Source organism: Pipistrellus kuhlii, unplaced genomic scaffold (genome assembly GCF_014108245.1).
Source record: "Pipistrellus kuhlii isolate mPipKuh1 unplaced genomic scaffold, mPipKuh1.p scaffold_m20_p_34, whole genome shotgun sequence".
NCBI classification, from domain to species: domain Eukaryota; kingdom Metazoa; phylum Chordata; class Mammalia; order Chiroptera; family Vespertilionidae; genus Pipistrellus; species Pipistrellus kuhlii.
Genome location: NW_023425534.1, coordinates 156319 through 168615, shown reverse-complemented (window position 1 = coordinate 168615; position 12297 = coordinate 156319). Strand labels below are relative to the sequence as shown.

General features: G+C 69.9%; 1 protein-coding gene across 3 annotated transcripts; it reads right to left on the bottom strand.

Moving 5' to 3' along the window:
• Positions 1–340: 340 nt before the first annotated feature.
• On the bottom strand, positions 341–5703 carry VWA1 (von Willebrand factor A domain containing 1). Of its 3 annotated transcripts, XM_045570520.1 has the most exons (5): positions 5469–5703; positions 5292–5310; positions 3974–4529; positions 1932–2222; positions 341–1406 (listed from the first exon to the last, which is right to left on the bottom strand). In XM_045570520.1, the coding sequence occupies exons 1-5, from the start codon at positions 5681–5683 to the stop codon at positions 1078–1080; spliced, it is 1410 nt and encodes a 469-aa protein (XP_045426476.1). In that variant the 5' UTR covers positions 5684–5703; the 3' UTR covers positions 341–1077. The 3 variants fall into 3 exon arrangements, with proteins under 3 accessions (XP_045426476.1, XP_045426477.1, XP_045426478.1); XM_045570521.1 differs by lacking the exon at positions 5292–5310 and having other exon boundaries at positions 341–1430; positions 3974–4531; positions 5454–5612; XM_045570522.1 differs by lacking the exon at positions 5292–5310 and having other exon boundaries at positions 3974–4531; positions 5454–5611.
• Positions 5704–12297: the final 6594 nt, after the last annotated feature.

Sequence of the window (12297 nt, the reverse complement as noted above, 5' to 3'; positions counted from 1 at the left end):
ACGCACTCACACACGCACACACACACCACCCTGAGGACACGGGCCGGGCCGGGACACCACCCCTCCGCCCTGCAGAGCTCGGTTGGGGCCAGAAGCCGGAAAGGGCACGGCGCCCGGGAGAGGCCAGAGGCCGAGGCCGAGGCCGAGGCGGGCGGGAGCCACCTGGAGAGCCAGTCTCTGGTCTGCCGGCCGCGCCCACGGGATCAGGTGGGGCTCCTCGGGGTGCAGGGGGTCACACAGGCCCCTCCTCAGCACCAGCTGGCCACGGGCCTCCGCCCGCCCGGGCCCTGCCAGGGGCTGGTGTCCGGCGACGAGGGACGCGTCTAAAGAGGCTGCAGGACTCGGTTTACATCCGGTTTAATCGGTACTGGAAGGTGCGGGTGTTAGTGGGGCGGAGGCAGAGGATGCCTGGGGCCCCCAGAGTGAGCAATGACTGAAGAGGGAGAGCATCGCTGGGGTGCAATCCGGGGTGGGGGGGAGACACCTGCTGACCCCCAGCAGGGAGGACCCCATCAGAAGCCAGAGGGGGCTCCGTGCCAGCGCTGCCTCCGGGGTCCCGGTGCCGGGCCCTGGCCCTGCAGCCAGTGACCTCGGGTGAGGGCACCTGTGGACCTGCCGGCCGCTGACCGCACCCCCAAACCCTCTTCCCGCCTCTGCGGGTCCTGGCTCCTCCCGGAAGCCCCGGGGGACCTGGCGGGACCCAGCCCCCGTCCACCTTCTAGCGACTCCCTGGACCCGGGCGGCCAGCTGGACCCGGGCCCTTCGCCCAGCGGGAGCCCGGCCGCCCCGCCCTCCGTCCTGGGCTTGTGCCTGGGCCTGTCCGGGTCCGATTCCTCACGCCGCCCAGACCCCCCTCCGTCTCCCCTCCGTCTCCCCGCTGCCTCCGCCCAAAGGGCGCCGCCGGGTGAGTGTCCCCGCGGGGCGGGCAGGCGGGGCCGCTGCGGCCGGAGCTGCGGCGGCCGGTCCGGCCGCGGAGCGAGGACTCGGGGTCACGCGGAGGCCGAGCCCGCACCCCGAGCCCCGGGACGAGACCCTGTTCGGGCGCCGGGAGCGGGGCCCGGGCTGCGGCTGCGGCGGTCACGGCCCCCGGGCCCCGGGCCCCGGCGGCGGCGCGGGGCGCGGGGCGCGGGCGCGCTCGGCCTCGGGGGTGCAGGCCGTGGCGGACAGCGCCCTCTCGCGGCCGGAGCGGAAGGCGGCCGTCACGGTGAGCAGGTAGGCGGTGCCGGGCGCCAGGCCGCGCAGGGCCGTGCTGTTGCGGCCCGCGGGCACCTCCACGCGCTGCGCCGCGCCGCCCCGCAGCGGCCCCGCCTGCACGTGGTAGCCGGGCGCGCCCGCCGGCGCCCAGCTCACCCGCAGGCTGTGCGGCCGCACGTGCGACACCACGAGGCGCTCCGGCCCGGCCTCCTCTGCGGCCTCCTCTGGGGCCTCCTCTGCGGGGGGGGGGGGGAGCGCGTGAGTGGGGGGCCCCCGCCTCCCCGCACTCCCATCCGCCCCCGCGCCCGGCTCCCGGCTCCCCGATCCGCCCCCGGCTCCCCCGGACCCCACTCCGCGCCCCGCGCCCCGTGCCCCCCGCCCCGCGCCCGCCTCCCGGCTCCCGGCTCCCCGATCCGCCCCCGGCTCCCCCGGACCCCACTCCGCGCCCCGCGCCCCGTGCCCCCCTCCCCCCGCCCCGCGCCCGCCTCCCGGCTCCCCGATCCGCCCCCGCCTCCCCCGGACCCCACTCCGCGCCCCGCGCCCCGTGCCCCCCGCCCCCCGCCCCCGCGCCCGCCCCCGGCTCCCCCGGACCCCACTCCGCGCCCCGTGCCCCCCGCCCCGCGCCCGCCTCCCCCCACTCCGCGCCCCCCGCGCCCGCCTCCCGGCTCCCCGATCCGCCCCCGCCTCCCCCGGACCCCACTCCGCGCCCCCCGCCCCGCGCCCCGCGCCCCGCTCACCGGGCAGCGTGCGCACGCGCAGGAGCAGCGGCGCGGCGGGCCGCAGGTGGGGCTCGGGCCGCAGCTCCACGCGGTAGTCGGTGTCGGGGGCGAGGCCGGCCCAGGCCCAGCTCGTGGCGCTGCCCGGCAGCTGCTGGCGGCGCGCGGCGGCGGGCTGGGCGGCGGGGGCCGCCTCCAGCACGTAGTGGCCCGAGGCCGCGGTCAGCAGCGGCGGCCAGGACACGCGGAAGCCGCTGGACGTGACCTCCGAGGCGCGGAGCTGCGGCTGCTGCTGCCCGGGCTGCATGGCGTCTGCGGGGGAGGGAGCGGGGGTCAGGGCGCCAGGCCGCCTGCTCCCAGGCCCCGGCCGGGGCTCCGCCCGCTCCGGGGAGACCGGAGAGGGAGGCGGGGTGGGGACCCCACCGGGAGATGCAGGGACAGGAGCGTGGGGAGCCGGGCCAGCTCACCGCGCCCAGCAGATGCTAAGGATATGCAAATCCATATGCAAACCGGGGACAGGGCCGGGGAAGACAGGAATGCACCCCCCCCCCCCCACTTCTGGCCTCATGAGGAGCTTCCCTGCCCCAGCCCCGGCCCCCACCCGGCCCCAGCCAGCGGGAAGCCATCTAGGCCTGGACAAGCCCCTGGAAGGTGACAGCCCCAGAACAGAGCTCCTCTCCTCCCCTGCCCCCCAGCCAGAGACCCAGGCCTGGGTCAGCTTAGTTCTGGAGAGTCAGGGCAGAGGGGGGCCACCGGCCGCCTGAGGGCGGTGAGGATGGGCCAGGAGCAGCGGGAGGGACGGGGGCTGGGCCTGCTGCGGGATCCCCGACCCGCGTTACTCCGGAGCCTTCCAGGACAGAGAGGGCGGATGTGGCGGGTTCGTGTCTGGGCAGGGTGAAGCCTGTCACCGTCCTGATCCTGTTGCTTCCTCCTCTGATGCCGGGGCCCCGGCTGCCAGCCTGGCACTCACCCCCCTGCCCTTCCCCCACACAGAGACCCACTCCCGTCCCCGGAGCCCCCGTGGCCCCCACACCCCCCTCTGCTGGCTGCCCTGCAGCCTCCGGCCGCTGCCCCTCCGGGCTCAGCCAGAGGAGTGGCCGACCGGGGCCATCAGGGGCCCGGTGTCCCCGGAGCAGAGTCTCAGAGGCTCCTGGTCCCCCGGCCACCCACAGGCCACCCTCCTCTGGCCCGGCCTCTCCTGGCTTCGGTGGGTGATTCACCCACAGGCGGAGGCTCAGAAAGAGCCCGGGGTCAGCGGAGACAGGCCCTTCGTTGCCAGCCCCGCCTCCCGGCGGTTTGGCTGGGTCCGGGGTCCAGGAGAAGGTCTTTGGGGAGCTGCTAGGGAACCTGCTGAAACCCCTCCAGCTGTCCTCACCCCGGGGTGTGTGTGTGTGGGGGGGGGATTGGGGCCAAGGACAGCCCCAAGGAGGGCTTTCTGGGCCCCGGCACAGGGACAGGAGGACCTGGGGCCCCCCTGTGAGTCCTCCGGCTGTCAGTGCCTTTCCCTTCCTCTCCCCTCAGCCACACCCCCCCCCAGTGCAGCCCCTGGGCCTACCCCAGGCCCCCCACTCCATGGGGCCTCCTCCAGTGTGCTGGGCCCCTCAGAGAGCCTCATGTGGAGATGTCTGCACAGGCCTGCCCCCCGTCCCTCCACAGCCCAGATGGGGGCGCCTCCCTGGTGAACCCCGAGGGACACCTGTCCTGCAGCCCTGGCCCCCACTCCAAGCAGACACACTCCTCCTAACTCTCACCCTGGGCCCAACCGGCGTGGCCCAGTGGCAGACTGCCGACCGGGGAGCCAGGAGGTCACGGTTTGATTCCCGGTCAGGACACAAGCCCAGGTTGTAGGCTCCGTCCCCAGTGGGGGGCCATGCAGGAGGCAGCTGATCAATGGATCAATGATTCCCTCTCAACATGGATGTTTCTCTCTCCCTCCCTCTCCCTCCCCCTCTCCCTTCCTCTCTGAAATCAATAAAAATACACAGATTTTAAAACCCCACGCCAGCTCTCCTCCGGCTGGGTCAGCCCGGGCCCCGCCCGCCCCCGCCCGCCCGCCCACCTACCAAGGATGGCGCCCCGCAGCTCGCCGGCGATGATGGGCAGGTCGTCCACGTCCACGAAGTGCAGGTGCCGCTCGGCGGGCGCCGAGGCGGCGGCCGACAGCTCCAGGCGGTTGCTGCGGCCGGTGCTGACGATGAAGACGGTGACGCCCCGGTCCTTCAGCTCCTGCATGGGGGGCCCCACGGGGTCGCTGGAGCCGCCGTCTGTCACCCACACCAGCACCTTGGGCACGCCGGGCCGCGCCCCCGCGGCCTCGGCGAACAGCTGCTCCTTGGCGTACGCCAGCGCCAGGCCCGTGTTGGTGTTGCCCATGCGCTGGGCGGCGGTGAGGATGGCGTCCTGGACGGCGGCCCCCGAGCCGTGCCGGTCGAAGGGGAACTCCGAGTGGGGCCGGCTGCTGACGTGCACCAGGCTGGCACGCACCGCCCCGGGGCCCAGGGGCAGGGGGGCCGCCAGCTGGCCCAGGAACTCCCGGACCCGGGAGAACTCATAGTGAGTCACGCTGGCCGAGCTGTCCAGCAGAAAGAGCAGGTCCCCCTGGGGGGCGGCTGCCTGGGGCGCTGCGGGAGAGGGGGGCAGGGTCAGCCCCACGCCCAGGGGGCTCCCCCAGCCGGAGCCCCCCTAAGCGGGCCTTCCCTTCACCCCAGGAGCCCCCGAGAGCCTGCTCATCTCTCCCCAGAGGTCCTGGGTGGTATCCAGGGCAGAGGGGCCCACGCTGCATCCTGGCCATGTCCCGGGGGGTTCTCGGGGCTGCTATCCGGTCTCCAGGCCTCACACCCTCCCGTTCCCCGGGGCCTGTCAGCAGGCGGGAGCCCTGGTCCCGGCCCAGCCCAGGAGGGGCGCGTGGACGGCCGGGGTCAGGGCTGCTCCCTCAGGTGCGCGCGTCTGCAGCCACACAGCTCGGTCCCAGGTGAGGCCGGCAGGTGGGACTTGGGGGGAGTCTGGGTGCGGACAAAGCGGCTCAGAAGGGGAAGCTGGGGAGCAGGGGGAGACAGACGCTGATCGCAGGCCCGCCCACAGCCAGATGGCTGCGCTGCCGGAGTTCTAACCCCGCTCACGGGTGATGTCACCCTCCCCGGCCCCCGGCCCCTGCTCCACCCGCACCCAGGAAGCGGCTCCCTGCCCAGCAGCCCGAGGGTCCCCCGGGCCCCCCTTCCTGCCCAGTGCCCTGCGCCCCGGGCACTCGGGGTCGGGGATGTCCGGGTCCTGGGTGAGGCCGTGGGGCCCCCGTTTCCCCTGGTTCGGGGGGTGACCCCAGCTAAGGGTCCTCTAAGGAGAGGGAAACGGAGGCAGCGGCCTCCCGGGGGACCCCCCCCCCCGTCCGGCCCCGCGCCCCGCGCTCGGTGCGGTCCCCTGGGGCATCGGGCGGTCCGCCGCCGCAGGTGGGTGGGAGCCCGGCCGCCCCCGCCCCGCAGCCGCGTGGGGGCCCGGGGACGGAGGGCGCCCGGCCGGCCCCGCGCCCGGAGCCGGGCCCGCACTCACCGCGCTCCGCGCCGCCCCGCGCCAGCGCCAGGCCCAGCGCCAGGCCGAGCGCCGTCCAGGGCAGCATCCCGCGCGGCCGCCCGCGATCGGACTCCGCGAGCCCCTCGCGCTCGCTGCTGGGCGGCCCCGCGCGGCCCGGCCGGACCCGCCCCCGGAGGCCCCGCCCCGGCGCGCTCCGCGGGGAGGGAGGCGCGCGCACGCGGAGGGCCGGGCCGCGCGCCCGTGGGCATGTTTGCGCGCAGACACCCGGCGGCCTGGAGGCCCTGGGTCCGCCCTGCCCTCTGCTCCCTGCTCCCCGCCAGGGGCCCCCCAAGCTGGGTCATCCCAGGCCCGCTGCCCAGGTCTGCGCGGTGCTGGGGGTCCCTGGAGCCAGGCCCCAGAGGACCTAGGAGGGTGGGGGGAGGGGTGCCCCCAACAAGGCCCCTGCGGGGTGACAGGGCTGGGGGAGAGAGAGGTGTCTGGGGGTGACATGTGTCCCCAAGAACAGACCCGCAGGGACTGGAAGGGCTGGACTTCGGAAAGACACAGGGCATTGGACATGGCACCTGGGGATTCGTGGGGGGCACAAAAGCACCCCCACCCCGACTTCTTGGGGGAAGAGGTATGGGAGCTGGGGTGGCTGTCCAGGCCCCGTCCAGGGTGACCACGTGGCCTGTTGCTGGCCCCATGCCCCCTGCCGTGGGGGGCCCAAGGCCTGGGCTGAGGTCCATCTCCACGCCCGGGGACAGACGCCCAGCAGTCGGCTGTGGCCCCCTCTCCTCTGCCGGGACCCTCACTCCTCAGCTGCCTTCCTGGGGGATACCCCCTCCCGGCCGCTCCTCTCCGCGGGGCAGCGGCCCAGGTCCCCCAGGGCAGCTCTGCCAGGATGTCCCCTCCCCTCCCGCCCCCGGGGGATGCTCTTTGAGGAAGAGGAGGAGGAGGAAGACGCTGGGACCTGGTGGTTTCCTTCCTCCCCCTGGCAGGTGAGACAGCGGCGGCGGCAGACCGCCGAGCTCCGCTTTGCCTAAAAAAGGAAGCGCTCTAGCCGAGCCGAGCCGAGCGAGGAGCCCGGAGCCGCCAGGGCAGGAGCAGAATGAGAGCTGTGTCCCGGCCGCCCCCGCCCCCCCTCCCGGCAGTCTTGGCAGCGGCGCCTGGCTGGGCTCCACGGACCTCAGGCCTCGGCGGGACCCGAGGCTGCAGGCACTTCCGCCTGGGCCCCCGAGGAGCGTGGGCCGGGTCCCCGAGACCCGCTGTGCTGGCTGCCTGGGGGAGCCCCCGCGGCCCCGGCTCTCCAGCCCCGAGGCTCCGGCTCTCCAGCCCCGCGGCCCCGGCTCTCCAGCCCCGAGGCTCCGGCTCTCCAGCCCCGAGGCTCCAGGCGGCTGTGGAGGGGACCGGAGCGGGAGCCGAGGCCGGGCCAGGCAGCAGCCACGGCAGGAGGCCCGGGCCCCCCTCCCGGGTGGCACTCCACGCAGACACATCCAGACACTTGTCCTTCACCCTCCCTGTCCCTGGGCACCCCCACCTGCTGGGGACGGAGCTGGGCTGTGGGGGCCCCTGGCACGGCAGTGGCTGCCCCACCAGCCCCCCATGCCTGCCCGCGGCTGGACCTGCCGTGCAGCCAGGGCGGCTGACGGGGAAGTTTCCGTCCCTCCTCCTGGAAAAACTGAGCGGGTCTTCTTGGCCGCGGCTCAAACCCTCGCGGAAGCAGCTGCCCTCGTCCTCCCGTCCCTGCCTCGGAAGGAGAAGGGGCAGGAGTCCCCGCTCAGGTGCCCTCGGCCAGAGCCGCAGCCCAGCCCCCCCAGCCCCGGCCCGGAGCGCCCAGCCCCGGCCCCCAGCCCCAGCCTGGAGCGCCCAGCCCGGCCCCTCCAGCCCCGGCCCCCAGCCCCAGGCCCCCCAGCCCCAGGCCCCCCAGCCCCGGCCCTCCCAGCCCTGGTCCCCCCAGCCCCGGCCCTCCCAGCCCTGGTCCCCCCAGCCCCAGCCTGGAGCGCCCAGCCCGGCCCTCCCAGCCCCAGGCCCCCCAGCCCCAGGCCCCCCAGCCCCGGCCCTCCCAGCCCTGGTCCCCCCAGCCCCAGCCTGGAGCGCCCAGCCCGGCCCCCCCAGCCCCAGCCCCCCCAGCCCCAGCCCCCCCAGCCCCGGCCCCCCCAGCCCCGGTCCCCCCAGCCCCGGCCCTCCCAGCCCCGGTCCCCCCAGCCCCGGCCCTCCCAGCCCTGGTCCCCCCAGCCCCAGCCTGGAGCGCCCAGCCCGGCCCCCCCAGCCCCAGGCCCCCCAGCCCCGGCCCAGAGCGCCTCCTCAGCCGGGCTGGGGTCACGTCTGCTCACGTGGAGTTCTCACCTGACCCCCCGAGACCCCCTGCCTCCTCCTGAGCCCCACTCCCTCCCGGGCCTGTCTCATGGCTGGTCCTGCAGCCCCACCCGCCTGGGGAGACAGGGCCAGAGGAGTCCTCAGGGAGCGAGGGTCAGCCAGGGGTGTCCTGGTCAGGGTTAGGGCAGACGCCAGAGGAAGCACAAATAGAACGGTCCGGAAGGCTCCTCTCCAGGCGGCAGCCAGGGCCGGAGGGGCAGGCAGGGGAGATCAGAGGCTCTGAGACCAGCAGGCCTCTCCCTGCCCCGGCCCCATCCCGGCCCTGCTCAGTCCTGACCTTGGCCGGCTGGGAGCCCCCGGCATCACTTCCCAGAGCTGGCCCACCCCCGGCTGCCCAGGGGCAGGTGGACGGGGTTCCGGGAGCCCAGGCGCCGCCCGCCTGCCCCCACCCGGCCGGTGGGCGGGAGAGCCTCCCTCCTCCGCCCGGTCCAGGCCTCTGGGGAGAAGAAGGGCCTTTTGTGCCCGGCGCGCTGCGGTCATGCTGATCCCAAGGAAAAGGGCAGCTCCCGGGGCCTCTGACCTCACCCCTGACCCCAGCCCAGGGCTCTCCCCCCACCCTGTGGGGTGCCCCCCTCCAGCTGTTTATCGTGGTCACTGGGTCTACCCACACACACAAGCCAAGAACAGACACAGCAGAGGGAGGTGCAGGGGAAGCTGGGGCCCCCGGACCTCACCCCACAGCGAGAGTGGAACCAGGGACGCGGCTGAGAGCAGCAGGCCCCTCCCACACATTCTTCTAGACTCAACAGGCCTGCCCGCCCGCCTGCCTGCCTGTGGTCAGAGACTGCCAGGGCCTCAGGGCCTCTCTGGGGTCTGCAGGTCCCAGCCTCTCACTCCCCGGGACCCGGGCCTGCACCCTGAGGCCCTAGACTAGGGGTGTCGAACTCAATCAGAGAAGGGGCCAAAATCTAAAATCCAGCCTAAATCGCGGGCCAAATGGTTTACTGAACAGTCATAAACTGTCATTGTGATGGAAACGCAGTGGAGTGCAGTGATGACAGCGCGGTGCGGGCCACATTGCAAGGCCTGGCGGGACGGATTTGGCCCGCGGGCCATGTGTTTGACACATGTGCCCTAGACTAAGGTGACCAGACGTCCCGCTTTTGGCGGGACAGTCCTGATTTTTAACAACTTGTCCGGCGTCCTGCAGCCACGCGGGAATAATTGTTAAAAATCATGACTGTCCCGCCAAAAGCGGGACGTCTGGTCACCTTACCCTAGACTGACCCCTGCTCGGTCCCCCTGCCTGGCAGGGTGGGCAGCCTGAGCACCGGGTGGGTGCTGCCATCTGTAGTCACCCGTCCTCGACGTTCTATCCACTGAGCCAGACCGGTTTTGGCTAAAAATGACTTCTTTTACCTCTGTTTTTCCAAATAAACATGTGCTCACCACGTGAGTCTCGGTTCTGAAGTCTTTCCGAGCCAGAATCAAGTACCAGGTCCAGTCTGTCACCACGGGCCTGACTCCTGACGCCGTTCCCACCGCCTGCCACGGGGACTCGCCAGTCCTGGGCACCATTCCCGTCCTCCCGGCACCCCCGGGTCAGGAGGGGGACACGCGGTGGTGTGCCTGCAAAAATGCCCACGGGGGGGGGGCCGTGCCAGAGCCGGATGCAGTGGCTACAGGACGTGCTAAGGCCCTGGGGTTGCGGCAGGCGGGTGTGTGAGGGCTGCAAGGAGGGCTGGGGGCCAGGAATGGCGGGCGAGGGGTGCAGGGCCTTCATGGGACCGGCCAGGGCCCAGGGGAGGGCGGGGCTGAAGCAAGGCCTCCAAGGAGACACCTGGGTGGCCGCTGCCGGACGTAGAGCCTGCTGGGCAGGGGTGGGTGGCAGAGAGGAAGTCAGGCATCCAGACGGCTCCTGGGTGTCAGCCTGTGCAGGGAACGGACAGTGGGGTCCTCCCGAGGCGTCCCCCTCCTCACCCCTCCTTTGGTTCCCTCTGCTGGAGCCTTCGGTTACCGGACGTGACCCCGGCACCCTGCCCCTGCTCCAGGCAGGGAGGGTCTGGACAGGCTGGACTGGGAAGGAGGGAGCAGGTAGGCAGTCCCCAGTGGCGGGAGTGGGGCCCAGAGGACAGGGGCCATAGACCTCAGAGCCAGCGCCAGACCCTGCCTGTTACCACCGAGGGGTCCCGACAGGTCACACAGTTCACCCCACAATGGGCCTCCGTGGCTGGCAGGTTGTTTGGAGCTGAAGGCACCCATAGGCTCAGGCTCAGGAGGAACCTGGCCCCGCCCTCACTGCCTGGGGGACTGACGCAGGGGCCACGCCCAGTGAGACGTGGTCAGCCTCTGGCCCATCAGGATGTGTGTGTGTTTGTTTTCTGTTTATATATATATATATATATATATATATATATATATATATATATATATATATATATTTTTTTTTTTAATATATTTTATTGACTTTGTACAGAGAGGAAGAGAGATAGAGAGTTAGAAACATCGATGAGAGAGAGTCATCGATCAGCCGCCTCTTGCACACCCCCTACTGGAAATGTGCCCGCAACCAAGGTACATGCCCCCTACCGGAATCGAACCCGGGACCCCTCAGTCCCCAAGCCGACGTTCTATCCATTGAGCCAAACCGGTCTCGGCTGTTTTAATATATTTTATTGCTTTTTTACAGAGAGGAAGGGAGAGAGAAAGAGAGGAACATTGATGAGAGAGAAACATCCATCAGCTGCCCCCTGCACACCCCCCACTGGGGATGTGCCCGCAACCAAGGTACATGCTCTTGACCGGAATCTAACCCGGGACCTTTCAGTCCGCAGGCCAACACTGTCTCCACTGAGCCAAACCAGCCGGGGCTGGATATGTGTGTGTGTGTGTGTTTTAAATATATATTTTATTATTTTTTACAGAGGAAGAGAGATGGATAGAGAGTCAGAAACATCGATGAGAGAATCATCGATCAGTCACCTCCTGCACACTCCCTACGGGGGATGTGCCAACAACCAAGATACATGCCCCTAACCAGAATCGAACCCGGGAACTTCCACTCTATCCACTGAGCCAATCTGGTTTTGGCTAGGGATGTGTGTTGTTGTTTTTTAAATATGTTTTTATTGATTTTTGAGAGGGAGAGAAAGGAAAAAACACCAATGATGAGAGAGAATCATGGCTCTGCTGCTTCCTGCACGCCCCCCACTGGGGACCGAGCCCGCAACCTGAGCATGTGCCCTGACCTCCTGGTTCATAGGTCGACGCTCAACCGCGGAGCCAGGCCGGCCGGGCTCAGGGGGCCGTATCTGCCATGTTCATTTCTGTCTCTGGTCCTCTCGTGCATGTGGGGTCTGACTCGCGTGTACGCAGGCTTCTCATGCACACGTGTGTCCGGAATTTGGGGATTTCCTATTGCTCCCCGGTCTCATGTCTGTTTCATTCTTCGAGCAGCTGGAGGAACCCGGGTATGAGCCAGAGTGTCCCTCCCCCCCCCCACCCTCCCCCACCCCCCCGTTTCCCGCACAGCACCCCTGCCTGGCCCGCATGCCTGGGCCTCTGAGGGCAGGGCTCATACCTGGGTGCAGGCTGGAGGGACGGAACTGGCCCGGTCCCTGACCCCTCCTGGCCGCGCCTTGGCTGCTGAGGGTGTGCCGGCTGACGCCTCAGCTCCCCGGAAATGCTTTGTGCATGAATACATGACCTTGGGCAGGTCAGGGAACCCTGCACAGCCTCCAGCCTGTGAGGTGAGACAGCGGCTCCCGTCCCCCAGCCCAGGGGTGAGGGGAGGCAGGTGGGATAGATGTGCACAGGCAGAAGCCAGAACACACACACACACACACACACACTGCACACGTGTGCACATATGCACACACAATGCACATGTGCACAGACACAAGCCAGAACACACACACACACACAATGCACATGTGCACAGACACAAGCCAGAACACACACACACACACACACACAATGCACATGTGCACAGACACAAGCCAGAACACACACACACACACACAATGCACATGTGCGTGCACACACGGGTGTGTGGAGGCTCCCACAGCCAGGACACGGGCCTGGGCACCTGGGTGGGGAAAGAGCTGGTGTTGTCCCAGTGGGGCCTCCCCTGCCCCACCCAGTAGCAGAAAACTTGCTTCCCTCTGAGTGTGGGCCCTGGAAGGGTGGAGGGGCACTGGGTGGGGATGAACGGGCCGTTCCAGGCTGAGATGAAGGGCTTTTCTCTTCTTTTTCTTAAATGTGTTTTTATTTATTTCAAAGAGGAAGGGAGAAGGAGAGGGAAACATCAGCGATGAGAGAGAATCCTTGATCGGCTGCTCTCTGCAAGGCCCCCTCCTCCGGAGCAAGCCCACAACCCAGGCCTGTGCCCTGACCAGGAATCAAACTGCCATCTCCTGGTTCATAGGTCAACGCTCAGCCACTGATGCACACCGGCCGGGCTGAAGTAGCTTTCTTGGTGGGGGGTGGGGTGGGGAGCAGAAGCTGGGGGCTCAGCCTGGGGGGAGGGGGAGCTGAGACCCTGAAAAGAGGGTCCGGTCAAGGG

What these genes read in the sequence shown, in the direction of transcription:
- VWA1 (XM_045570520.1), bottom strand. Translation starts at nt 5,683, where the DNA reads ATGCCCACGGGCGCGCGGCCCGGCCCTCCGCGTGCGCGCGCCTCCCTC. An exon ending in GCTGCGGGGCGCCATCCTTG is followed by an intron (nt 2,223 to 3,973) that starts GTAGGTGGGCGG and finishes CCTCCCCCGCAG; the next exon opens with ACGCCATGCAGCCCGGGCAG. An exon ending in GCGCGTGCGCACGCTGCCCG is followed by an intron (nt 1,407 to 1,931) that starts GTGAGCGGGGCG and finishes AGGAGGCCGCAG; the next exon opens with AGGAGGCCGGGCCGGAGCGC.